The sequence below is a fragment of the Chrysemys picta genome, chromosome 22 (assembly GCF_011386835.1).
Source record: "Chrysemys picta bellii isolate R12L10 chromosome 22, ASM1138683v2, whole genome shotgun sequence".
NCBI lineage: Eukaryota > Metazoa > Chordata > Testudines > Emydidae > Chrysemys > Chrysemys picta.
In genome coordinates, this window is record NC_088812.1 from 23,392,649 (window position 1) to 23,417,526 (window position 24,878).

Below are 24,878 nucleotides of genomic sequence, written 5' to 3' on the forward strand. Positions count from 1 at the left end.
CATTAGAGAAAGGTGCTAGTTTCCAGGAGAAAGCATTTTGGGTTGTCTGTATGCAGGTGCAGATTCCTGATTTTTTTCTGCTCCAGGAGTCAGCTCAGGTAATGTCTGAGGAGGCAGTGGAATATCATCTGCTGGAAACCCTGGAAGATCTGGGGCAGAAGGGGTCTCGGAGTTCAAGTTCACACTGAATACAATCAAAGTAGAAGGTGGTTATAACTCAGCTTTCTGGGACATACTGGAAACAGCAAAGCCTGTGGATGTCACCAATGAGATGATCTACTACTATAGGAAAGCCTATGATCAGAAGATAGTCATGGAGGTGTTGGCTATTTCAGACGTGACCAAGTTGATCATTTCTCTCTTTCACAGGCCAGCAAGTGTATGGGTCAGATTCACAAGTCTTGAGTCAAGATTTCTTTTGGGTGTCCAGCACCTCTTGATGAGTGAATGTAGAGAACTCCAGGAATGCAGTTAGGCTGTTGATTGGTGGGTGCCGGTGAAGTGGGTATTGAGAAAGCTTCCCAAGTGTGCATGATCTTTTCAGTGCAGTACGATGATAACTTTTTGCAGTGCTTGGTGCTGGATTCTGTTGCAGGTTGTAGGTCATCAGGCCTGCTGAAGCAATTTACCATGTTGGATAGCTCCTTGGGGCAGGATCTGGCAACTTCAGTGGAGGCTAAGAAGTTTCACTTGGCCTGTAATACAGCCTCAGCTAACGCTTGGAGGAATTCATTGTGTTTTATCCTATCTGACTCAGCGTTTGTTTTCTGCCATGGGTGCTTGAATTTCTGCCCCTCTCCCTTCATCTGACACAGCCTGCCAGAAAACCAAGCAGATGTGTGGGTGATGGGGAGGGAAGCATTTTTACTGGTATAGTTTGTTTAATTCGGGGACGATGGTGGAATAAGCTATAGTAGTAACAGCCCAGCTTTGTCAGTATGGTGGTATCTGCAATAGGAGCACTTTGCAGGCATACTATGCCAGTAAAGCATTCCTAGTGTGCACGTGGCTTCAGAACGGCTAACGGAGACAACAATCCCTACCATTGATCTTGACCTCACTATAGATTAGTGCTGAGCATAAGGCTGAAATGGTTCCTCCCACTTCTAACAGAAAAAATGTCCCCTTGTTATTCCCCCAGCACCTTATTGTGAAGATCTGTTAATTCCTTTCCGTGTAATAACCACTCCCACCTCATCTGCAATAAATCACTTTCCTGCCTCTAGACTTTCGTGTATGTTCAACTCAACAATTGAACCATAAACCACCCGTTCTTTCCTGTATCATGGCTCAACCCCCTTTCCCAACACATACATCTTGTGGTTTTGGATTTAAACACCAACTTCCTCGTCCCACACTCTGCCCCAGCACACACACTGCCGTGATGGTTAAAGCTCCTTTGCCCCTTCTGTGAGACCACATACAAAATGTTGGGGGAGTTACACATAGTGTGATGCTCTTCCCACCCTGGATGCTATTCATACACCCAGCAGAGTGATGTGCCATTAACGGAAGGGGCAAACTGGGGGAAATTGGAGAGCAGGATGTACAAATTGTACTATCAAAATCATTCCCTTTTCTGTTAGAAGGAAACGTTGGATGGTGCCACTATTGTCCCTGCTCTTTTCTTCTGTGTTCTTCTCACCTAGGGTGACCAGATGTCCCGATTTTATAGGGACAGTCCCGATTTTTGGGTCTTTTTCTTATATAGGCCCCTATTACCCCCCCATCCCCTGTCCCGATTTTTCACATTTGCTGTCCTATTCTCACCTGATAGATTTTGTTCCAATGGCCTGACCTAGTTTTGTCTTGGTTTCAGGAAGGACCAGTGTAGTGTTTTGTGGGCGGGTTTCCATTTGGGATTGAAAGCGAATGTGCAGCAACTCTTGTTTGCATGACTGGAGGGAGCGCTAGGCAAGAAGGGAGGGGGTTGATGTGAGGTGAGTGCTTTAGACCCCTTTAGTTTCAGTTTTGCTCTGATTATTCCGCTATTTTTTTTTCTGTGAACCATTTCCTGGTTTTGTCTCTCCTCTCGCAGGCTGCTCAGAGAGCTGAGGAAGGAGATGCCATGGAGAAAGCAGTGAGCGATTGCTTACATGACATTCTTGAAGAGCTGACAAAGAATGAGCTCAAGAAATTCAAGTTGAAACTGAACAAATTTAAGCTGAAGAGGGACTATGACAATATCCCCATGGGTAAATTAGAGGACGCATCACCTGTGGACATGACTCAATCCCTGCTCAGCTACTATGGAGAGGACTATGGGGCGGAAGTGACAGTGAATGTGCTGAAATCTATAAACAGGAGAGATCTGGCTGAGAAACTCTCTGAGACACTGAGACCTGGTAAGAAATAACCTAGGGAGAGCTCTGCCCTGCACAGTGTGTGCGTGTGGGGGGGAGGGAGGAGGAATTGTATCTCCTTCTCTGCAACTCTGATTTTCAACATTTGCTTTTTTTTATAATATTTATGGACATAAATAACTATTTGCTTTGTGCTGAGGTGACGGCCGCCATCTTGGCTAACATACTGGGGACCAACCCGTGGACCTCCAGTGCTAAAAGCACAAACTGCCAAAGCTTCATAAAATGGAGCTGTAACAGACTTGTCTGAGAGATCAGGCAGAGAGGGGAGACGTGTAACACACATTCACTAGTGAGTTACACTGACACTGTGCTCCACCCTCTACACTGCACAGAGAGGCAGTGATGGTCCTACCCCAAAAAGTGTGAGAGAGAACATTTCCCAGCCAAAGCAGGAGCATTATTAGAAATAGGCGGGTAGAAATCGATCTCTCGGGGATCGAATTATCGCGTCTCGTCGGGACGCGACAATCGATCCCCGAATCGACGCGCTTACTCCACCAGCGGAGGTAGGAGTAAGCGCTGTCGATGGGGAGCTGCGGAGGTCGATTTTGCCACCGTCCTCACAGCGGGGTAAGTCGGCTCCGATATGTCGAATTCAGCTACACTATTCACGTAGCTGAATTTGCGTATCTTAAATCGACCCCCCCCTGTAGTGAGGACATACCCTTAAGAGAAACACACATTGACACAAATGCCTTATTTTCAGGCTATGGTACCTGTGATAGTTAGTGACTTATTTGCTTTCAAGTTCAGTAAATAATTGCTAATAGATAAGCCCGCAAAGGAAAATTATACCATCCTCTTTAAGGGTTGAAGTACACTTTTTAAAAGAATGAATTTAATTGCATGACATACCTTCATTACTCTGAATTCTTGATTATGAGAGAGGCACATCCTCTGTGTTGTAACTGACTGTTTAAGTAGATGCAAACACCCTTCATTTTAGTTTCCCCCATTTTCCAGCTTTAAGTGTGTGCATTTATGAAGAGCCTTTACTGTAATGTAAGGTTGTGTTTTGTAAACAATTTCCTGTTTTTTATGGTGTGCCATCACACTGGACCTCCCCGTTGAGAAAGGAGAAGCTGCTGTGCCCATAATTCTGATTTTCGTTGCATTGGGGCTCCTGGAGCAAGATTTACCCTTGATCCTGGGGAATTCCATTGTGGGGACAGTGTTGAGGGTTGTATTGTAGGGGCAGTACCTGGGACAATAATAATTAAATTTCTTTATTTGGATTGGGCCCCGTGAGATTAGGAGTTGAGAATTCTGCTCCCAGCAACCCCATAGCTCTTGTTAGAGGAGTATTTTAAAGGGGAACCAGGCTGACCTTTCCTCATTCCCGCCTTGTTCCTATTCACTTGCATTGGAAGGTAAATCAATAGGTCTCTATCAACTAAAAAAGTAAATAGAATTAACTGCATTGCAATAATCTCTTTCATTTGCTTCTCTGGTTTATGGTTGGAAAATTATGGGAAATTATGGACAAATTATTGACAATTTTTAGGAGCCTGTGGGGGCCGAAGTAGTCCATAATGGCTTGGCCTTGGGGTACCGGGTTGCATAATCTACTACTACAAGGCTATATCGGCATCCAACCCACTTTTCTTTACCAGGTCCTTGCCAATCCTCTCAAAGGGCAGCCCACTATGGGAAGAAGTATCAAGGGTGCCCGAGGCACCCCCTTTGAGCCCCTCACTGGTACTTGGGGCAGGAGGTGCAGAAATCTCAAACTTTGTGGTCGATATCTGGCCAGAAAAACCTCCGTGCCACTCGTTATAGGGCCTTCTCCCTCTCCAGTGCCCCACCTGGGGCACTGAGTGCGCTAGGTTTAGTAACCTGCATGAGAACCGTCACGAGACTAGCAATTGTTGGAATTCTTCCTGGGTTTAGGGCACAGGCGCCAACTTTTCTCAGCACTGGTGGGTGCTTGCACCCCTCCCACCCCCGCCCCGACTCCACCCCTGCCCCAGAGTCCCCACCCAAACTCTGCCCCTCCCTGCCCCTAATGGACCCCTCCCCAAATCCCCGCCCCGGCCCTGCCTCCTCCCCGGGGCGTGCTGTGTTCCCCCTCTTCCCCCCTCCCTCCCAGGCTTGCCGTGTGAAACAACTGTTTCATGGCACAAGTGCTGGAGGGAGGGGGGAGAAGCAGGACGCAGCGGCACGCTCAGGGGAGGAGGCAGAGCAGAGGTGAGCTGGGCAGGGAACTGCTGGTGGGTGCAGAGAACCCACCAATTTTACCCAATGGGTTCTCCAGCCCTGGAGCACCCACGAAGTCAGCGCCTATGGTTTAGGGTTCTTTAGCCGGCTGGTAGAGGCGGTCATCATGCCTCTTGTATCAGGGCCCATGGGTGGGGGGAGGAGGGGTCGTTGGCTGGCACCTTCCTCCTGCTTGGGATCTGCCACCTTCCCCAGCTCGGCTCAGTGTCAGGTCCTCCCTTTGCTCACTCAGGAAGTCTACATCTATGTCCAGCTAGTCTTAGCTGGTCTCCTCTGGTGCCTCAGCTTCGTAAGGGGTGAGGGGGTACCGGCATCTCTGGCCAGTCAGAAGGCTTTCTCCCTAGTTATCTGGGACCTCGTAGCCCAATAGTTCCATATTCACTAGCTTTGCTCTGTCTTCCGCAAGTGAGCGATTTTGCAGAACCACCAGCAGTCGTGCCCCAAGATCACTGGGTAGACCAGTGGTGGGACCAGGCTGACTCGGCACATCTCCTCCCAGCAGCCGGCCACCAGCCTCACCCAGGCGACTGAGTACAGTCTTACATCCTCATGGATTCATTGTGTAATTTATGTGTATGGGGGCTAACACCAGGTTGGGAGACTCTACCAGAATGGCCTGGACAAGCATTTGGTTATACCTCCAAGTTGACTATGGCCATCACCGGAGTGCCATTCACCTTCAGAGATACCAGGAGCTTAGCTGGGCCCTTCTTTCTTGCCTGGAGGCTGGACACCCACACTTTGCCCTAGCTACAATCCATGCATGAGCAGTTGCAGTGGAAATGCCCCTCCTTCACACTTGTAACATTGTAACACTGACTCCAGGTTCCCCTTGGAAGACCCTCTTCCCTCTGAGGGAGGGTGGGCGTTACTATGGTCATGAATGGCCTGGGTTGGTGCCAGGGACTCCCTATCTCGGGCCTGCGCCCCCCCAATCTGTTGACCGACCCAGCTCCCTGGGCTCCCCAGTTTACAGGACTGAGGCTCAGATCCTTCGGCAGACAGTTAGTCTTCTATCGAGGAGATGGCCTCCATGAGGGTGGCTGGGCACTGTCACTGTACCAACTCCGTCCCCCCAACGAGGAGGATCTGGGTGAACTGCTCCAGCTGCACCATCTCAGTCACTTGAGCCCTGGTCAGCTTCTTTGGTTCCAGCCAGCACCAACAGTAGTCCTGGATCCTCTGGGCTACTACTTTAGGCCTGGTTCTGGGTGGATACTGTTACCAGTGCAATCACTGATGATAAGTCTCAGGGCCAGGCTGGTCAAAATCACACCCAATCCTGAACACTGAACTCTTTATTAAGGTTCCAAACTGCTTGTCCACCACGTCCGCGTCAGCCCTTGATGATCTTGAACAATTTCCAATTCAAGACCAACTCTCAATTCTGCTGACCATAACTGAAGTACGGAAAGCAGTCAAGCAAATGGCAAATGGAAAATCAGTGAATCCAGATGGCATTCCTGCAGAGATTTTCAAATTTGGGGACTATGAGCTGATCAGGACATTCATTGGCCTCTGTTTAAGATTTTGGGAACAGAGGATGTGCCACAAGAACTTAAAGATGACAATTTTTTTCACCTTTACAAAAAGAAAGACTATCACACTTCTTGCTATAACCATTGTGCACCTCCCTCCTTGACACTGCTTGTCATGCTAACTTGAAGAGACGTTACTGCCTGAAAGCCAATGTGGCTTCCATCCTGGGAGTGGTACTTCCAACAAGATCTTTGCACTCCAGCAAATACAGGAGAGCAGAGTCAAGACCTGTATATCGTTTTTATCAATCTTACTAAGGCCTTTAACTCTGTAAATCGAGATGGTCTGTAGACGATCCTCCACAAGTTTGGTTGCCCAGATAAGTTTGTCAACAACATTAAATCTTATCATGCAGGAAAGTTGGTTCATGTCCTTGACCAAGGCTGCTTCTCAGCTCCCTTTGTTGTCATCAATGGAGTAAAAGGAAACTGTGTTCTTGCTCCAACACTATTTAGTATAATGTTTCTGAGTTCATTTATTAGAACAGCTACAAACATTGATTGTGGCATTTATATGCAGTACTGTATAGACAGAGGTGTTTTGAATCTGCATCGCCTGCATGCGAAGACAAAAGTTACGATGATTTTTAGTGAATTACTGTTTGCTGATGACTGTGTTCTATTGGTCTATAACCTCAGGGACATTCTGTTGCTCACTGATGGCTTTTCATGTGCACCAAAATGTTTTGGCTTAACGATCAGCCGAAAGAAGAGAGAAGTCACAGTCCAGCCTTGATCAGAAAGTACAGCAACTACCTCAGTTATGTCCATCAATGATTCAAGGTCATTGACGAATTTTGCTACCCAGGCAGTGTCATTTCACAGAATGCAGTGACTGATGAAAACATTACAAAGCACATTGGGGCCTTTGGAAAACTTCAGACAGGTCTCTAGAATGAACGTGGTGTCAGACTGCAAATTAAATTGATGTTTAGTTCACTCTCATCGTCATCACACTCCTCTACGGCTGTGATACGTGGACTACTTTTCAATGCTACATTAAACTCTTGAACCTATTTCACCTATGATATCTGGAGTGGATAATGGGAATTAAATGGCAAGATTTGGTTCCAAACACTGAGGTCCTTGAGTACTGCAACATCACAGGCATTCAAGGTTTATATTGGGTGTGTAGTTGGTTGAGATGGTGTGTGGTCACATGGCCCGTATGTCTGACAGAATACCAAAAGCCACCTTCTATGGAGAGTTTCAGACTGGAACTTGTTTTAGGGATAGACCAAGAAAACATTACAAAGACACTCTCAAGGCCAACCTCCAGTCTTGCAATGTTTGACTTCAACATCTGGAAGCTCTTAGCCCATGAAAAGACCCACTAGTGGCAGCTCTGTCACCTCGGACTGAAAGGCTTTGAGAGCTCAGAGAATGCTGCAGTGAAGGAGAGACATGCGAGGCGTAAAGCTAAAAGTAGCTCCCATTCATTTACAATTGTTTTTCCTCTTGTAGACAGGGCCACAGGTCCAAAATGGCCTTTGGTCTCATCTCAGGACCCACAATATGTGACTGTAGCTCATCTGTCAAACTCGATGAGAGACTCCATCAACATCATCATCAGTTCAACAAAGGTGGCATATGAGGTCTCTTCTGAGAGCTAGTGACCCCCGGTCATCATAATAATTGTGAAATTATATATATATATATATATATATACAGACACACATGGGTAACACTTAAGGAGTTATGGTTCTGTACTGAAAATTATATTCTTAAAGTCTGTGAATTAGGACTGGTCATCAGGAGGTGATAAACTGGTTTCTTTCGAGCAGAGAGTAGCAGACACTTCTCTCTCTATCTCATACTGCTTTGCAATAGTGGCCTATTTACAGACTGAACCAAGTGTTAATCAAGAGTAGTGAAATTGACAAGAAAGAATCACACAAGCTAAAGCATCCAGCATCTTGTTTGTCAGTGGAGACAGTGGGTTTATGGGGTATAACTGTGGAGGTATAGGCGTACCCTGTGTCTTTCACTTAGGGGACAAGCTGCCACCATGCATCTTATGAACTGAGGATCACAGCCAACCAGGGCTGTTAAGCACTGTGACAAAGACTTTGGGTGAGCTAAACGTTATTGACAGGAGAGTATCTTGTTAAGTAAGCCTAAGTTCCAGAATGTGCGTTATGATTTTGTTTTATATGTAACTATCTGTTTCCAATATTTCTACTTGCTGTCCCTGGAATCTCTGCTTTGTTAAATAAACTTTTTCTAGTTTTCACTATAAACATATGTAAGTGCAGTGTGTTGAGCGGAGCCGTGATCAGAGGTGAAGCTGGTAAACTGGGCTGTACTGTTGCTTTGGAAGCAGTTGATCTGTGAATTCTGAGAATGTCCAGTGGACCAGGGACTGGGTACTCCAAGGAGAGGCTCGAGGGGCTGCAGATTTGGAGTGTGTCTATCACTTACCTGCAGATGGACAGCTGGGCCGGCAAGGCCCCAGTGGGAATGCATGTGTCATCCATGGTCAGTGGATCTGGGGAGCTTATCCATCTGGCAGGCACAGACATGGCTTCTTGAGGCTAAGGGCAGTTGGTAGTGAGGTTCTTCACAATGCTGGGTACTCCCAGGAAGCATCACGAAGCCTTTGTTTCCGGTCCCCAGTAGGGTCCCTCTTGGTTACATTGTTATTTTTGGGTGGGGCATTTCATTTGCTTGGGTTTGTCTTACTGCATTTTATATCTTGTGTACAGGGTTATACTCCTGGTTAAGAGAAGTCATAGTTATTTTCCCAAGGGGCAGCACCCCTTGTGTCCCAGGCACTGAGAGGAGACACCTCGGGTGGAGGCACCCGGCCTTGCAATAAGAACCCATGCAAGGAAGGAGGAGAATCCACTCCGATTAGCAAGCACCATAGCTCAGGGGAAGGGCTACATGTGGTTAAGCTGCGCCTCGAGCTCGGTTCCGGGATGTTCTTTTCTGCAAAGAATTCAGAACATCCAGGATGTTTACATCATCATCATTTATGTAAACAATTTAATTTGTGAAATATGTACCCATTTCAGTTTTCCATCTTTTTCACACCACGGTTGGGATCTGCTAGCATATATCCTAGTTTATCTTAAATAGAAGTTTAATGTAGACAAGCCCTGGGCTTCCATGTTAGAGGCTGTACGATTCAGATTATTCCCTAAAAAATAAAGAACGAATCCTCCCTAGTACTTAGATTCTTGCTATGCATCCCAAAGGAGAAGGTGAAATTAAATACACTTGAGTCAACTCAGAAGGTAAATGGAGAAGATTATCAGTTAGGTAACCATGATGTATTTTTCCTCTTGTTTTCTTGCAGTATTTCAGTTGGAAAAGGACAGCCAACATGCAGTGAACCCCAAAGCTGGAGAACTCAGAGCTTCTCAAAGGTATCACATGTTTTAAAACACTGATCAATTTGCCAAGATAAATCAACTATTGACAAAATGAAATTAAAAAATGGTACTTGCACTCAGTGGTGTAGTCAGGTTCTAAGAGCAGGGGGAGCAAACACATAAAAAAAGGCATCACCCGCTGCGAAGCAGCGAAAATATTTTTTTTTTAAATGCACTTCCATCCTTCAAAAAAAAGTAATATATGGAGACATACCTATCTCATAGAGCTGGAAGGGACCTGTTAGGTCATCAAGTCCAGCCCCCTGCCTTCACTAGCAGGACCAAGTACTGATTTTGTCCCAGATCTCTAAGAGGCCCTCTCAAGAATTGAACTCACAACGCTGGGTTTAGTAGGCCAATGCTCAAACCACTGAGCTATCCCTCCCCTTAAAACATACTTCCAATTCCACTGCTAAGTGATACTGGCAGTACCCAACTGTCATTCCAGCTCCTCAAAAAGGTGCTAGAATGGTGTTTCGGAGTGTTCCGGCACAATTCAAGCCCTGGTGCTGAGTGACCTCTCTCGCTGGAGCCCCGTTACCTAGCTTCTGTAACCTTGCTCTTTCCTGCCCAGTGCTGTCTTCCTGTAGGACTCCTATTTGTTCTCGTCCTGGTACAGTTTTCCAATGCTCCTACCTTCCCTCCCTCCTAGAAGCAGCTAAACTGGTTTTCTAAGGATGCAGCTCACTCATTATCCCAGATGTTTACACCTGAATAGGGTCGTTAAGTCCTAATTACCGTCTTAATGCATCTGTTGGGTGCATATGTGCTCCAGGGCCTGTCAGCAGTACAGAGAGACATTCATAACATAGCAGGTTTGTATAATCAGCTTCAGAATATCAAGCAGAATTCATAAATTGTACAGATCTAGCCCTGATCCATCACAGGAGGATACTATGGGACCTAGTTGATGCACAAAGAATAGCTCGTCTATGGCCACAGAGGAATAAGAAGCAAGCACAGCCATATAAAAAGGTACACTAAGTACTAAAGAGCACCCAGGGAGTCGGCGCCTAAGTCACCACTTTTGACAATGTGCTCAGTGGGGGAGGGGCCACTCCCCCTGCTCCCCCCCTAGCTACCCTACTGCTTGCACTCTTCTAGTGCCTTCCCTCTGAGGTTTTCGGATGCTTCCTAAACATTAACTGATTAAACCTAACCAACCACCAGTGAAATAAGAATGTATTGGTGTCACCATTTTAATGATGGGGAAACTGAAGCACTGAGGTTAAATCCCAAATTTTGAAAAAGAAACTCTAATGTTGAGTGCCTTGATATTGAAGTGCCCAATATTAAGGTCTGATTTTCAGAGGTGCCAAGAATCCACAACTCCAGATTAGGTATGTCTTCCTTGAAGTTATGTTATTTATTAAGTATATTATGGTAGTGCCTGGTAGCCCTAGTCGTGGCCAAGGTTCCCACTAGCCAAGGCATTGTACAGTATTTATTAGGTGTATTACAGACGTGCCTAGGAGCCTCAGAGATGGACCAGGATCCCATTGTGCTAGGTGCGGTATATTATTCATTAGGTGTATTAGGATAGTGCCCTGGAGCCAAGTCATGCACCATGACCCCCCATTGTGCTAGGTGCTGTACAAACAGAATAAAAAGATCAGCACCTGGGTCTGAGCCACCCAAGTTAGCTTAGCCCAGGGATGAGTGGTCACACTATGAAGCCCTCCTTGAATTCCTGTGGCCTTATTGGTGCCGTGCCCTTCTGTGTACATCACAATGACTTCTGGGGGCATATCCCATGGTGCATTGCACAGCAGTAAACTGAGCTGCTCTGTGTCTATTTCCCAATGTTTTGTAGGACAATTTGCCTGTCCTTCAGGGCACAGCAGGGTGAGGGGTTGAATTGTGGGAAGGCGTTGGAGGACTATCAGTAGACAGCACTTGAGTGATTTAGCCTGTGACCTCACTGCAATACCAACCCAAGTGAAAGTGCAGCCGGTGCACTATCCCACACCCCCAGCCGTGTCGGGAGAAAGGACCAATAAAATCTAGTGAGTGGGACTTGTGTGTGCATGGGAGTGGGGTTGGGACACCACCCGAGTAAAACTCCAGGCTAAATCTGCAGTGAAGACATACCTTGAAAGTCAGTGGGAGCTGCAAGTGCTTGGGCGCTTCTGAAAATCAGATCTAAGGTCTAATGTTAGACACCCAAACAATTAGAACCCATTTTTGAAAGTTTTGCCCTACCCGACTTACCGCCAAGATTATATGGGAAATATGCAATAGCAACAGGAATAGTTCAGGACCATGTCTAGCCATAATCCCAGTAGGTGTAGTTCCAAGTCAAAAAGCAGAATGTTAGTCCAGTTATTTCAATGATATACATCTAGTCGATTCTCTAAAAATACAGTCTTTGTTGATTGATTAGTCTACTGTTAATTTTGTTACCCTGTCTTCCCATCCCTGACCCACTAGTTTGTCTCATCTACCTGCTATATCTTGTCTGTTTAAATTGCAATGTCTTTGGGGGAGGGATTGTCATTTACTGACTATGTGCAGCCCCCAGCACAATGGGGTCCCTGAGCTGGTTGGCCTCTAAGTGCTACTGCAACATAATTCTAAACAACAATAATAATACCAAGCATGTCCTCTTTTTTAGCAGCCTTTTGAATGGGATATCCAGTTTTCTATCAGATGCAGTTTGGCTAGTAGCGACAACATGGAGTTCATCCGGTGGGTTCATATTGAATTCTTTCTTGCATCTATTCCACTTGATACCGATGGCTTTCTGGTGTCTTCACCCTTTGCACCATAACACACACGTGCACACAATTCTATTTTCTAAGTCTTTGCACAGCATGTTCCAATGTTTAGTTTTGTTAAGTGTCTCCATCAGTTTTGACTACAATTTAGACAGAAAACCTTTTAATACTTGTGAATTATATAAAATTAATGGATTATGATACTAGGACAAAGGGGATATTAGAAATATACTTATCTTATGTGTGCCAGAAACATACTGTCTTTTCTGCCTTTTCTCTTTTCTCCTACTTTCTCTGCCATCCAATCATTTCCTGACCCTGAATCTCAGCCACTTTTACAAAGTGAAAATGTATGCAATCTGGACAGAAACCCTTTCTTCTTCTTCCCTTTCATTCACCATTCTTTCCTCCTTCAACCGTGTCACTGACTGATTTGTCTTTTCTACTGTCTTCCTCTAAACCATCGGTGTGTCCCAATGACCCTAACCCTATTTGTACAACTTCACATTTCTGTTCATCCATTTATTATACCCTGCCTCTTTCTGGCTCATTTTCCTTTGCCTTCAGGAACATTACTGTATCCCCTATCGTAAAACAAAGTAAACAATGTCCCCTCCACTTTACATCCATGCTCCTTGTACTGTCTGCTTCAGCGGTTAAAAATAGGGAGCTAGTCACAGATACCATTTTCCCTTATACATTTGTCACTAAAAGACTCCCACCCACTAACCGTCTGCAAAGCATCCCTCAGTTTTTGAGAGTCCTATCACTCATGGTGAGCATGGGGATAGTGTAGTCCATAGCTTTGTCTCATGACACCTTTTCTATGGCCAGCTATTTGATCAAATCACCAGTACAGTAAAAAGCTGTGTTATCCGGCATGTTGGTGGAATGGGGGGTGGGTGCTGGTTAGTCAAAAAATCCTGTTAACTAAGAGTTATACTTAGCAATGGAGGGAGGGAGTTTGGGTGCAGGAGGGGGCTCAGGGCTGGGGGTTGGAGTGTGGGAGGGGATGCGGAGCATGGGGTCTGGGAGGGAGTTTGAGTGCAGGAGGTTTGGGGCTCAGGAGGTGTTTCAGGGTCCTGGATACGGCTGGTGCAGCTCCCCGCAAGCGATGACATGTCTCTGCTGCTCCTAGGTGGAGGCATGGCCAGGCAGCTCTGCACGCTGGCTCCGCCCACAGGCGCCACTTCCACAGCTCCCATTGGCATCAGTTCCCAGCCAATAGGAGCTGTGGAGCCAGTGCTCTGGGCAGGGCAGGGACAGCACACAGAGCCCCTGTGGCTGTTCCTCTGCCTAGGAGCAGCAGGGACATGTCGCCACTTCCAGGGAGCCACGCGGTAGTGAGCCAACCCGACTTTTAATGGATATCAGAAATGCCAGTTTCTCGAGCTTTGCAGTTAGTAAAGTGCCGGATAGCACAGCTTTTATTGTCATTTGAACCTTCTTTTTCCTTGTCTGTTGTATTCGTGGGTCCTATTTTACAGGGGTTCTTTGCACCAGAAGAAAAGCTGAAACCGTTTTTTAAAAAGTCCTGAATAAAAAGGGTCTTGATCTAATTTCTGTGTACCAGTAAATTTCTGGTGATATCTGAACTTTTTCTCCATTGCTTCACACCACAAGAAATTACACAGTCACCACTCTTTAAAGCACATCAGTCCCAATAGACACTCTAGCTTGATTTGCTCTATCAGCCTCTTCTTTGTTGCCCCTTACCCCTATTTTCCTTTATTTATTTACTTACTTACTTGTTTAGGCATTTTGTTAAATTTTAAAATGTCTTTCTAGTGCTCAGGTACACTTTATAAAACGTAACCGACATCACTATAGGACAATATTCTCAATATAAAGGCATGCTCAGAATGTCATCCTACTTTGTAATATTTTAAAATATCACAAATTGTTTGCATAGTTACCGAGCTGCCCCTTTTCCTAACAGTATACCACAAATCCATTATATCAGCACCAAAATCAAGTCCATATATCCATGTCCCATGAGCTGTCCTACACATGCTTAAGAAAAAAGTGGGCTCAAAAACCTCACTCTGGAACTCCCTCCCTCTATTTTTATATAAGGCGCTTAACACTTTGATATACAAGCACCAAACAAAATTCCCCCTGGAAGGAGATTGAGAGCACACGGCAATTCTCCCATTACTAAATGCACTTTGTAACTAAATACTTTTCAGTCCCTATTACTAGTCATGGCTCCATAGATAAGATTGATTTGAATTTTTATTTGAATTTTGCACTTTGAATTTTCCACTTAGATCTGCATGGAGAATACAGCAAATCCTCCGCAACATTACAACACTACCTCTCTGGACAGGAATGATTTTTTTGAGAGTAGAAAAGTTATTCCATTAATTACTTTGAGTTAAACAAGGAAAAAACAAACAAACAGGTCTATTAAGAAATTTAGGACCCCGTATCAGATCATTTTTTGGTCCCAATTGAGCCCAGTAATAGAACGACAGATTCTTCAAACTTCCTGTATACTGAAATCTCATGTATTGGTTGCATTTGAAGAATGTTTGAATGTTAATGGTGGGGTTTTTTCCATTGTTTGTCATAAGTGAAAGGTTTTTTTCAGCATGTGCTGACAAGATTGTGTTCTACAGAGAATGCCTCATTGAATTGCCCTCTTTCAAAATGTCTGCCATTTCCTATTGTTCTCAGTATGGGTGAAGATTCTGGCTACTTTTAGATGTCCAGGTGCACATAAGAACATAGGGGGAGACCATCTTCCCTGATGGCACCTTAGTTTCACACTCATTGCTTCCATTGACCATGATGGAAAAGAGACAGCTAAGGGGAGATATGATTCAGGTCTATAACATTATGACTGGTGTAGAGAAAGTAAATAAGGAAGTGTTATTTACTCCTTCTCATAACACAAGAACTAGGGGACCACCAAGTGAAATTAATAGGCAGCAGGTTTAAAACAAATAAAAGGAAGTACTTTATCACACAATACACAGTCAACTCCTTGCCAGAGGATGTTGTGAAGGCCAAGACCATAAAAAGGTTCAAAAAAGAACTAGATAAATTCATGGAGGATAGGTCCATCAATGTCTATTAACCAGGATGAGCAGGGATGTTGTCCTTAGCCTTCTGTTGTTTTGCCAGAAGCTGGGAATGAGCAACAGGGGATGGATCAGTTGATGATTCCCTGTTCTGTTCATTCCCTCTGGGGCACCTGGCATTGGCCACTGTTGGAAGACAGGATACTGGGCTAGATGGACCTTTGGTCTGACCCAGTATGGCCATTCTTATGTTCTTATGATGCATCTTAACTGAGGTCACCTGTTGCCCTTTGAAAGCTCCGTTTCTGACAGCCGGCTGCTTATCTGCTCCGAGACAAAGCAACCATTACTGTGGAATGCTGTGTGAGAGAGAGAGGCCCAAGGGGGAGAGGGGTCTGTTGCTGTCTGAACTTACAAGACAGCATGCTGACATGCTCTCGGCCCCCCCAAAACCCCACTCTCTCTCCCACAGATATACACAATACACTCCCTGTCACACTCCACCCCACCCCCCTCATTTGAAAAGCACATTGCAGCCATTTGCAGGCTGGGATAGCTACCACAATGCACTGCTCTCTGTGGCCTTTGCAAGATCTGCCAATGTGGCCATGCCAGTGCGCTTGCAGCTGTCAGTGTGGACTGATTGCAGCGCTTTCCCTATTGCGCTCTACGAAGGCTGGTTTAACTCACAGCGTTCTACATCTGCAAGTGTAGCCATGCCCTTACTCTAGAATAACTCCATAGACTTCAATGAGTGCCTGCAGGATCGGTTCCTAAAGCCAGAAATGTGGTTGATTCTATTATGATTTAAACTTTGAATAAGTAAATGATTAAACTCAGCAAAAGTATAGGCTGGACTGAGCAGGCAAAATTCTCATGGACTCTCTGGAGATGTAAATGATGTTGGAAGTTCAACTTCAAGTCTACATTGGTCACAAAATGGGTATAAGTGGCTTTGTGTTAGTCTCTGTGGGCCCAGCTCACTGCTCCCCCACAGGCTCCTCTCAGCCCTCTATTCTCTCAACAAGCTCCCTGGGTGCCCCCACCCATCCCCCTCTAGTTCAAGGACTCCTTGCAACCCGTCACCACTGTGTCCCCCTGTCAGGGTGTGTATGCACCCCATTACCCCTTTCCCACATGCTTGAGGTGTCCCATTCCTCCATCCCCGGTATACCAGGTGCTCTGTGTGCCTCCCCCATTCTCGCCCATCCATTCTTATTTGTCTTCTTGCTATCTGGGAGCGAACTCATTCAGGGTGTGAACATGTTAAACTCGATTGGGAGGATGGGGAGAGATGAACAGGGGTGTTCTGATGCTGGAAGGTGTTAATGGAATCAACCAGTTCTTTATCTATAGACAATTACAGAAGGGCTTGAAGCTGTGGCTCTGCTAGACGGATGACAGGGACTCCATGAGTATGTCTACACACCAAAAATGGCCTGTGCTAGCTGACTCAGGCTTGTGGGGCTGAGGCTGTGGGGCTATTTAACTGTAGTGTAGACTTCTGGGCTGGAGGTGGGAGGGTCCCAGAGCTCAAGACTGAGCCCAGAAGTCTACACAGCAGTGAAATAGCTCCACAGCCTGAACACGGTGAGACTGAGTCAGCTGGCATGGGCCAGCCACGGGTGCCTAGTTGTGCAGACATACCTCATGTATCGTTTTCTCATTGCCCTCAAAATCAATAGCTTTCTGTCCAACTGATGCCTAGAACATCCCTGAAATTTCAGACTTGATCAGCCGCAGTGTTCAAAAGTTATCCCATTAAAGACAGACAAACGGAGGTCATTAAGTTGAATGTAGGGCCTGGCAAGCCCAGCCACATACTGAATATAGAATATAGATATCTTGACAATACAGAGAGGCCCTAAACCAGACTTAGGGTATGTCTACACTTGAAGTGCTACAGTGGCACAGTTTGTGCTGCTGCAGTGTTTCAGAGTAGACACTCACTGCAGCAAAAGAACGGGTTCTCCCATCACTGTAGTTCATCCACCCCCACCCCCCAAGAGGTGATAGCTAGATTGATGGCAGAATTCTTGCCTTGACCTAGCACTGTCTACACCAGGGGTTAGGTCGGCATAGCTGTGTCTCTCAGATGATATGAATTTTTCACACCACTGAGAGACGTATCTGTACTGATGCAAGTTTTCATTGTAGAACAGCTCTTAACTCCCATGATACTCTGTCTTCCTCATCAAGATAGGAGGCATGGTGCATCCTGGGAGATGTAGTTAGCCCAGCCTATAGATGAGGATGGAAGTTAGAGACATTGAATCTACAATGAGGCACTACAGCAATATTTCCAAATTTTGGTTTCTGGGTTTTTTTCCCAAAAACTTGTCCTGGGACATATCTTGTCTGCACCTACTGGCTCCCACCAACATTTTTATACAATATTACCTATTACCGTGGTTATAAATCAAGAAGACTTCTGTCTCCTCAGTGCTGTGGGACTGTTGTATTGAAGCTCAAATATTTGACTGAGAAAATAAATAAATTAATGTCCAGCGAGAAAGGGAAGGAGGAGAATCGTATGTTAAGTACTTATATACATATAATTTATTTATTTATTTATTTGCTAGATATCTTAAATCTGCAGCAGGAATCAGAGACTCCTCCAGATCCAGGGGAGGAAGATGGTTTAAATCAGAGGCTGGAATCAGAGATGCAGCAAGACCCAGAGCCCAGGCAGAAAGATGATTTAAACTGGAAGCAGGAATCAGCAACTCAGCGAGACCCTGAACTGGAGGAAACAGACCTTCCCAAAGGTATTACCTCTTATTTAGAGTCAGAGAGGTTAAGGCCAGAAGGGACGACCAGACGCAACACCAACACTATCAAGTCACCAACACCACCCAACACCTGCACACTCTTATTTCCCTCCCATCTGTACTTGATTTAACATTTATTCTGTTACAGTTCTGTTAAATTTAATCTTTTAAGATCAGCCGAAGAGGATGCAATACAAAATGTTCCTTTGTCTTTGCAGATTAAAAAAAATAAGTACAAAGGCAAAATCAATTACAAATCGTTCTGTGCAAAGTCAGAACATTCTGAAATTATGGCTCACACTGCAGTGTTAATTTGCCGATTTTGTAAAACTGAATAAATTGAAAATTATGAATGTTTAACATTTAGACTGTTTAAAAAGTTACACCATGTTCGATGTGGTTGAGATAAAATTACTAAGTGAATCTTATCATTGAATTTTCCTGTTTTGTTTGTTTTAAATTGTCAAAGGGTCTACTCACCACAGTTAGTTCCTCCTTCTGGCCACTCTGGGGATTAGGGGCAGGTCTTCACTACCTGCCAGATCGGCACGTAGGGATCAATATATCGGGGATCAATTGATCACGGCTCATCTAGACGCTCCCCGTTGACTCCGGAACTCCAGCTCGTGAGAGGTGGAAGCGGAGTCGACGGGGGAGCGGCAGCGGTCGACTCGCTGCCGTCTAGGGTGACCAGATCACCCAAGTCAAATATCGGGACGCAGGGGGGGGGGGGGGGGGGAGGGTGACGCGCGGGGGGCGGGGCCAAAAAAAAACCCCTTCCTCCGCAAGCGCTGGAGGGAGGCCCGGGAGACGCAGGGGAAGTGCGGGGCCGGGGTGAGTAAGAGTCCGGCCTGGTCCCGAGCAGGCAGGACTCAGTTGGGTGGTAGGGAGAGGAGGAGGGCGGCCCGCGGGGCCAGGCGGCGGCTGTTCTCACCCCCGGGCAGCGGGACTCGGGAGCAGCCGCTGCTGCAGCTCCCACTGCCGCGGGGGGAGGAAGCGGCCATGGCGCTTGGCGGCTGCGGCTCTCGCGCCCCCGAACTCCCCGAGCCGGGGCCTGCTGCGGGGACCCAGCAGCGCGCACGCTGCGCCCAGCCCCTGGCCAGTCGCGTCTGGGCTGCTGCCCAGCTGGTACTATCCCGCGGCGGCCCCGGAGTGGGGGCAGCAGGCCCCAGCCCCCCCGTCCCGCTCGGGTCCCGCAGGGGAACGAACGGGGCTGGGCTGCCGATGCCTCCACCCCCGGGGCCGCCGCGCGATAGCACCAGCTGGGCAGCAGCCCAGACGCGACTGGCCAGGGGCTGGGCCCAGCGTACGCGCTGCTGGGTCCCCGCAGCAGGCCCCGGCTCGGGGGGTTCGGAGGCGCCAGAGCCGCAGCCGCCGAGCGCCATGGCCGCTTCCTCCCCCCGCGGCAGTGGGAGATGCAGCAGCGGCTGCTCCCGAGTCCCGCTGCCCGGGGTGAGAACAGCCGCCGCCTGGCCCCGTGGGCCGCCCCCCTCCTCGCCCTACCACCGAGTCCTGCCTGCTCGGGACCAGGCCGGACTCTTACTCACCCCGGCCCCGCACTTCCCCTGTGTCTCCCGGGCCTCCCTCCAGCGCTTGCGGAGGGAGGGGGAATGGTGAGCCCGGGGAAGAGGCGGGGATTTGGGGAGGGAGCCAATCGGGGGACGAGGGGGCGGGGTCAGGGCGGGGGGGGGGGGTGCGAGAGCACTTCCGGGCTCCAGGCTCCGGCGCATTTCCTTGTTTGTCCAGTGTCCCGACCGCACGTCGGTTGGGACGTGGGACAAACAAGGAAATATCGGGACAGTCCCGATAAAATCGGGACGTCTGGTCACCCTACTGCCATCCTCACGGCGAGGTAAGTCGACCTAAGATATGCCGACTTCAGCTACGTCAATAGCATAGCTGAAGTCGATCCCCCCCGTAGTATAGACCAGGGCTAGCTCTCTCTCTCTCTTTTTCATTCTCTGCGAGTCGGTGTGCTTCCTCTTCATGACGTGGCCCTCCGGCCAGATCACTAGGCATATTTCCACCTTCCTCCTTCAAAGTCTTCCAGGGCAAACTGTCCCAGGCAGGCCACACTCCACTGCCTGATCTGTACCACTCCTCCAGTAGCTGGTAGGGGAACCCTGCCCTCTACTCTGGGTTCCAGTTCGTGGCCCTTTCATCAGCAGCCAAAGTACACACTATCCAATACCTTGCTGTCTTCCCCTCCTCTGGGTTACCCAAGCACGGACCCCTTTTTTCCCCAAGGAGTGATTGCAGACTACTTCCCTGTAGCCCCCAGGTGCTCTCAGCTCCTGGCCTTTATACAGGCCTCTCCTGTTCCCATCCAGCTGAGCCTCCTGCAATTAACAGTCTCACACAGCAGGAGGAAGATAAATATGCTGCATCAACTAAGAATGGATTATTTCCTCTCTGTTTTTCTTGCTAGATGGTGTAACTCAGGGGCAGGAATCACAGACTCCACAAGCCCCAAAGTTGGGGGTGAAAGTTGGTGTAAATCAGGAGCAGAAACGAGAGACTCAACAAGCCCCAGCACCAGGGGAGAGGGATGGTTTAACTCTGGAGCAGGAATCTGCAACTCAGCAAGATTCAGAGCCAAGGGAGAGAGAATTTCCTACAGGTAGTGCCTCTTATAATGTGCCATTAACTGTCTATAACTTAACTTTGATACTATTAACCAATAAAACATCATATTATTTGATTTACAAGAACCTTCTCTCTGTTTCTCTCCTCATACCACTCAGTGCCAATCCACAATGAAGCAGCATTTGATTTTTCTCTTCATTTTTCTCTATTCCTCACTTACAAAATGGATTCCATGAAAGTAATGTAGTTGAGAGCACTGTGACATCGTGCTCCTTCCCACAGTGAAATTCCATAGCAATCCAGTTAAACCTTAGGGAACATATTCTTCAAACCTTATTCAAACTAAATATCACTTACAATGGCTCATGTAAGTGCTACACCAGAGCCATAATTAAGCATTGTAGCACCCGGGGCAAGCAAGCATATTTATCCCCCCCGGAGGCAGTGCATTGTGGGGGGGGGGGGCTCACTGGCTCATGTCCCCCCCAGAATTCTGCCCTCTATTTAGCACAGAGGTTTTCAAACTTTGGGATGCACCTCCCTACAGGGACACACCCCACAGTTTAAAAACTGTCGCCTCCTGCCAGGAGCCAGCATGTAATGCAGCCATCCATCACAATTTGCTACCCCTAGACTAGAGAATGACAAAGGTGAGAAGTAGCAAATTGTGATGGATGGTTGTTACACACGCATGGTGCACCACACTCTGAACCAATACAAGTGCTCCTGGGGAGTACACTCACCACCGACAAAAGGCACCAAGCAGGCAGGCATAGAAGTGACATACTAACTACAGCACCTGTATGCTCATGTAACTTGAGTTAACATATGTTTGTAGTGTAGGAATGGCCTTAGGTATATGAATTCTTTGTGAGAGGTAACAGCAAAAGAATGAGACTGCTAGGGCCAGATTCACTCAGGGATTTAGGCTCCTACTTTTGTGGATCTGGGCCTACTGCACCATAAAGGCTCAGGAACAAAAAGGCACATAAAAAGAACCCCCAGATCATTTATTTCTTCTGGCAGCACCTCCCCCCTGGGTTGAACCCCAACTCCTACCCTCCATCCCAGATTTTGCTCCTCAGCCCCTCTCCTGCCCCTGCCTCCAGCTGTTTGACCCCACACACACACATACCACAGCGGGAGGGGTGGTTAGTTGTAGAAAGAATTTATCCACAGCTTTGAATACAATTCTTGTCAAGTCCAAAAGTTGTTGAGAATTAGAGCAGACTTTTTAGAAAAACATCCAAACTTGATGTAAAAATTGCCAGTAATGGAGAATCCATCACAACCCTTGGGAAGTTAAACATGTGTACCTTACCTCTAGTCTGAATTTATCTAGCTTTAACTTCCAGCCTTTGGATCATGTTATACCTTTGTCTGCTAGACCAAAAAACCCCTCTATCAAATTTCTGTAGGTTGTTCTTTTCTTGTTCCAATTCAAGCCATGAAGTCCCATATCAGGTCACCTTTGATAATCATATTAAGCCAGGAAGTTCAAGAATGTATTCTGTGACTCTTACAGGGTCTTTTGTAAGGGCTTGATCCAAGAAGCCAATTCTGAAGATCATAGCTTTCCTTACAATGTTACATTCAAAAGTGTGGGCAGGTTTGAAAGCCTGGTCCTGGCACATCTTGCAGACTAGATATATCTTGGTCCCATCTATAGATTTGCCTTCCTGCAGGATGCCCTGTCTGCACTCTCGTGATTGTGGGGATGTTACTTTCTGAGATGCTTTGATATCAGAGAATCATTTATCTTTTGGATAAAAGGATCATTTATTTCAACTAATATTTACTTTGATAGGGTGTCAATATCCTCAACCATTGTCCTTGGCATCTGAATTTCCGATCTTCCAGTTTTTGCCAGTTATCAGCTATCTCACTCCCATATATGCCAACATGTGATGGAATACATTGCAAAGTCAATTTATTGCCTCTCAATCTGATCCTCCAAAACTCTTTATAAATTGCATTGATGATAGCATTCTGGTTTCTTCTAAAGGAACCGACAATTGACACCTGTCAACAAACATCACAACACTGGCTTCTACTTCTGCTGTGTTTATTTCTTGCAGTGCCATGAGTACTTTCTCAATTAGGGCCCTGGATGAAGACCTTCTTTGTCCACAGCCACCATTCATAAAGGGTTTATCTGACGAACCACCAGTGTACGCATGAATGTGTTTGTCTTGTGACTGATACTGGAGGTAGAGGCATACCCTGTGTCTTTCACTGAGCGGACAAGCTGCCACCATGCATCACAGCCAACCAGGGCTGTTAAGCACTGTGACAAAGACTTTGGGTGAGCTAAACGTTATTGACAGGAGAGTATCTTGTTAAGTAAGCCTAAGTTCTAGAATGTGCGTTATGATTTTGTTTTATATGTAACTATCTGTTTCCAATATTTCTACTTGCTATCCCTGGAATCTCTGCTTTGTTAAATAAACTTTTTCTAGTTTTCACTATAAACATATCTAAGTGCAGTGTGTTGAGCGGAGCTGTGATCAGAGGTGAAGCTGGTAAACTGGGCTGTACTCTTGCTTTGGAAGCAGTTGATCTGTGAGTTCTGAGAGTGTCCAGTGGACCAGGGACTGGGTACTCCAAGGAGAGGCTCGAGGGGCTGCAGATTTGGAGTGTGTCTATCACTTACCTGCAGATGGACAGCTGGGCCGGCGAGGCCCAAATGGGAATGCATGTGTCGTTCATGGTCAGTGGATCTGGGGAGCTTATCCATCTGGCAGGCACAGACATGGCTTCCTGAGGCTAAGGGCAGTTGGTAGTGAGGTTCTTCACAATGCTGGGAACCCAAGGAAGCATTACAAAGCCTTTGTTTCCTGTCCCCAGTGGGGTCCCTCTTGGTTACATTGTTATTTTTGGGTGGGGCATTTCATTGCTTGGGTTTGTCTTACTGCATTTTATATCTTGTGTACAGGGTTATACTCCTGGCTAAGAGTGGTCATAGTTATTTTCCCAAGGGACAGCACCCCTTGTGTCCCAGGCACTGAGAGGAGTCACCTCGGGTGGAGGCACCCAGCCTTGCAATAAGAACCCATGCAAGGAAGGAGGAGAATCCACTCCGATTAGCAAGCACCATAGCTCAGGGGAATGGCTACATGTGGTTTTCTTCCATCTCTTGTGGTTAGCAAATTTCCCAAAAAGGGGTAGCGAGTTGTGGAACCTCATTTTCCTCCACACTGACTGGCCGAAAAAGGGCCCATGTAGTGGTGGAGCAACCTGTACCATGCTGATGAAAGGTGAAGAGTGCACACTAGACAGGTCCTGGAAGGATCGTGCCATCTGAGACACATTACCTCCTGGAGCTGCTCACAGGGCCAATGATTCAGCATTTGGGATTTTTAATTTTGATCAGTGAGGGGAACCAGGCTGGCAAAAAGGAAGGGGCAGAGGTGGAAGCAGCTGTGAGACAAGCACAGGAACTAATTGCTTATTTCATCTCTTTCTGTAAGAACAAATAATCTCCCTGAGATCTGTCTGCAGGCACAGAAGCTGTTTCTAACACCAACTGGATGGCCTAGCAATTTGCTCAGATGTCTGAGGGGGCAGCATGATGAAGACAGTGAAAGATCACCTGAGAAATGCTTTGGAAGACATGATAGACAAAGATCTGAAGAGGTTCAAGATTAAGCTGAATGACCTCTTGGTGGAGGGACAAACAACATGCCCTGGGGCCGGCTGCAGGACACAGATCCCACAGACATAGCTATCCTGCTGATCAACTACTATGGAAAGGATGATGCTGTAAAGTTAATTGTGACGGTGTTGAGAGCCATCAATCAGAGACACCTGGCAGAGACACTCAGCAAGACGACGGGAGCTAGTAATGATCATACTAATGAAAGGAGATCAGGCCCTGCCTACAATGGACCCAACAGTATCTCCTTCTCTGTAACCTTACTGCTCAGTGTTTGTGTTTTTTTCTGATTTAGGATCATAGTTTCAAAGGGGACTTTTCCCCTAAACAGAACCATTAAAAATGTTTCCAGTTTGCCGCAAGGTTCCAGGATGCTGCAGAAGCGTGACCTGCAGACCACAGATCTTAGCTGCAGTTTCTCTGCTTTTAAAATGTTTTTTTTTCTCTAGAGCAGATCGAAAAACAGTATTTTACATGTCTCCTGCTGGCTGAACTGCCACAGTGCATCATGGAGGTTCCATGACTGTGGTACATCACAGGAGATGTAGTCCAGCTACAGAACCATACACATTGAAGAAATGTAGCTCCCATGCGGCACTGTGGCAGAAGCAGAGATTAATGTTGA

The 24,878-nt window shown here is 46.7% G+C and overlaps 2 protein-coding genes across 4 annotated transcripts in view; one reads left to right on the forward strand and one right to left on the reverse strand.

The window, feature by feature from the left end:
* The window catches only part of LOC135977156 (syntaxin-binding protein 2-like), a 252,736-nt gene that overhangs the window by 221,344 nt on the left and 6,514 nt on the right, over positions 1 to 24,878 (reverse strand). The gene's annotated exons all lie outside the window — the stretch shown is intronic.
* On the forward strand, positions 1,802 to 23,070 carry LOC135977117 (pyrin-like). 3 transcript variants are annotated; one of them, XM_065576261.1, is made up of 6 exons: positions 1,802 to 1,940; positions 2,039 to 2,345; positions 9,423 to 9,492; positions 12,113 to 12,186; positions 17,824 to 18,009; positions 20,441 to 23,070. In XM_065576261.1, the coding sequence occupies exons 2-6, from the start codon at positions 2,069 to 2,071 to the stop codon at positions 20,770 to 20,772; spliced, it is 939 nt and encodes a 312-aa protein (XP_065432333.1). In that variant the 5' UTR covers positions 1,802 to 1,940; positions 2,039 to 2,068; the 3' UTR covers positions 20,773 to 23,070. The 3 variants fall into 3 exon arrangements, with proteins under 3 accessions (XP_065432333.1, XP_065432335.1, XP_065432334.1); XM_065576263.1 differs by lacking the exon at positions 1,802 to 1,940 and having other exon boundaries at positions 1,985 to 2,345; positions 20,441 to 20,632; positions 22,677 to 23,070; XM_065576262.1 differs by lacking the exon at positions 1,802 to 1,940 and having other exon boundaries at positions 1,985 to 2,345; positions 12,116 to 12,186.

Excerpts from the sequence above, each read along its gene's own strand:
- LOC135977117 (XM_065576261.1), top strand. The coding sequence starts at position 2,069 with ATGGAGAAAGCAGTGAGCGATTGCTTACATGACATTCTTGAAGAGCTG. Across the intron at positions 9,493-12,112 it reads GAACTCAGAGCTTCTCAAAG|CAGCCTTTTGAATGGGATAT; the intron begins GTATCACATGTT and ends CCTCTTTTTTAG. Across the intron at positions 12,187-17,823 it reads GACAACATGGAGTTCATCCG|ATATCTTAAATCTGCAGCAG; the intron begins GTGGGTTCATAT and ends TTTATTTGCTAG.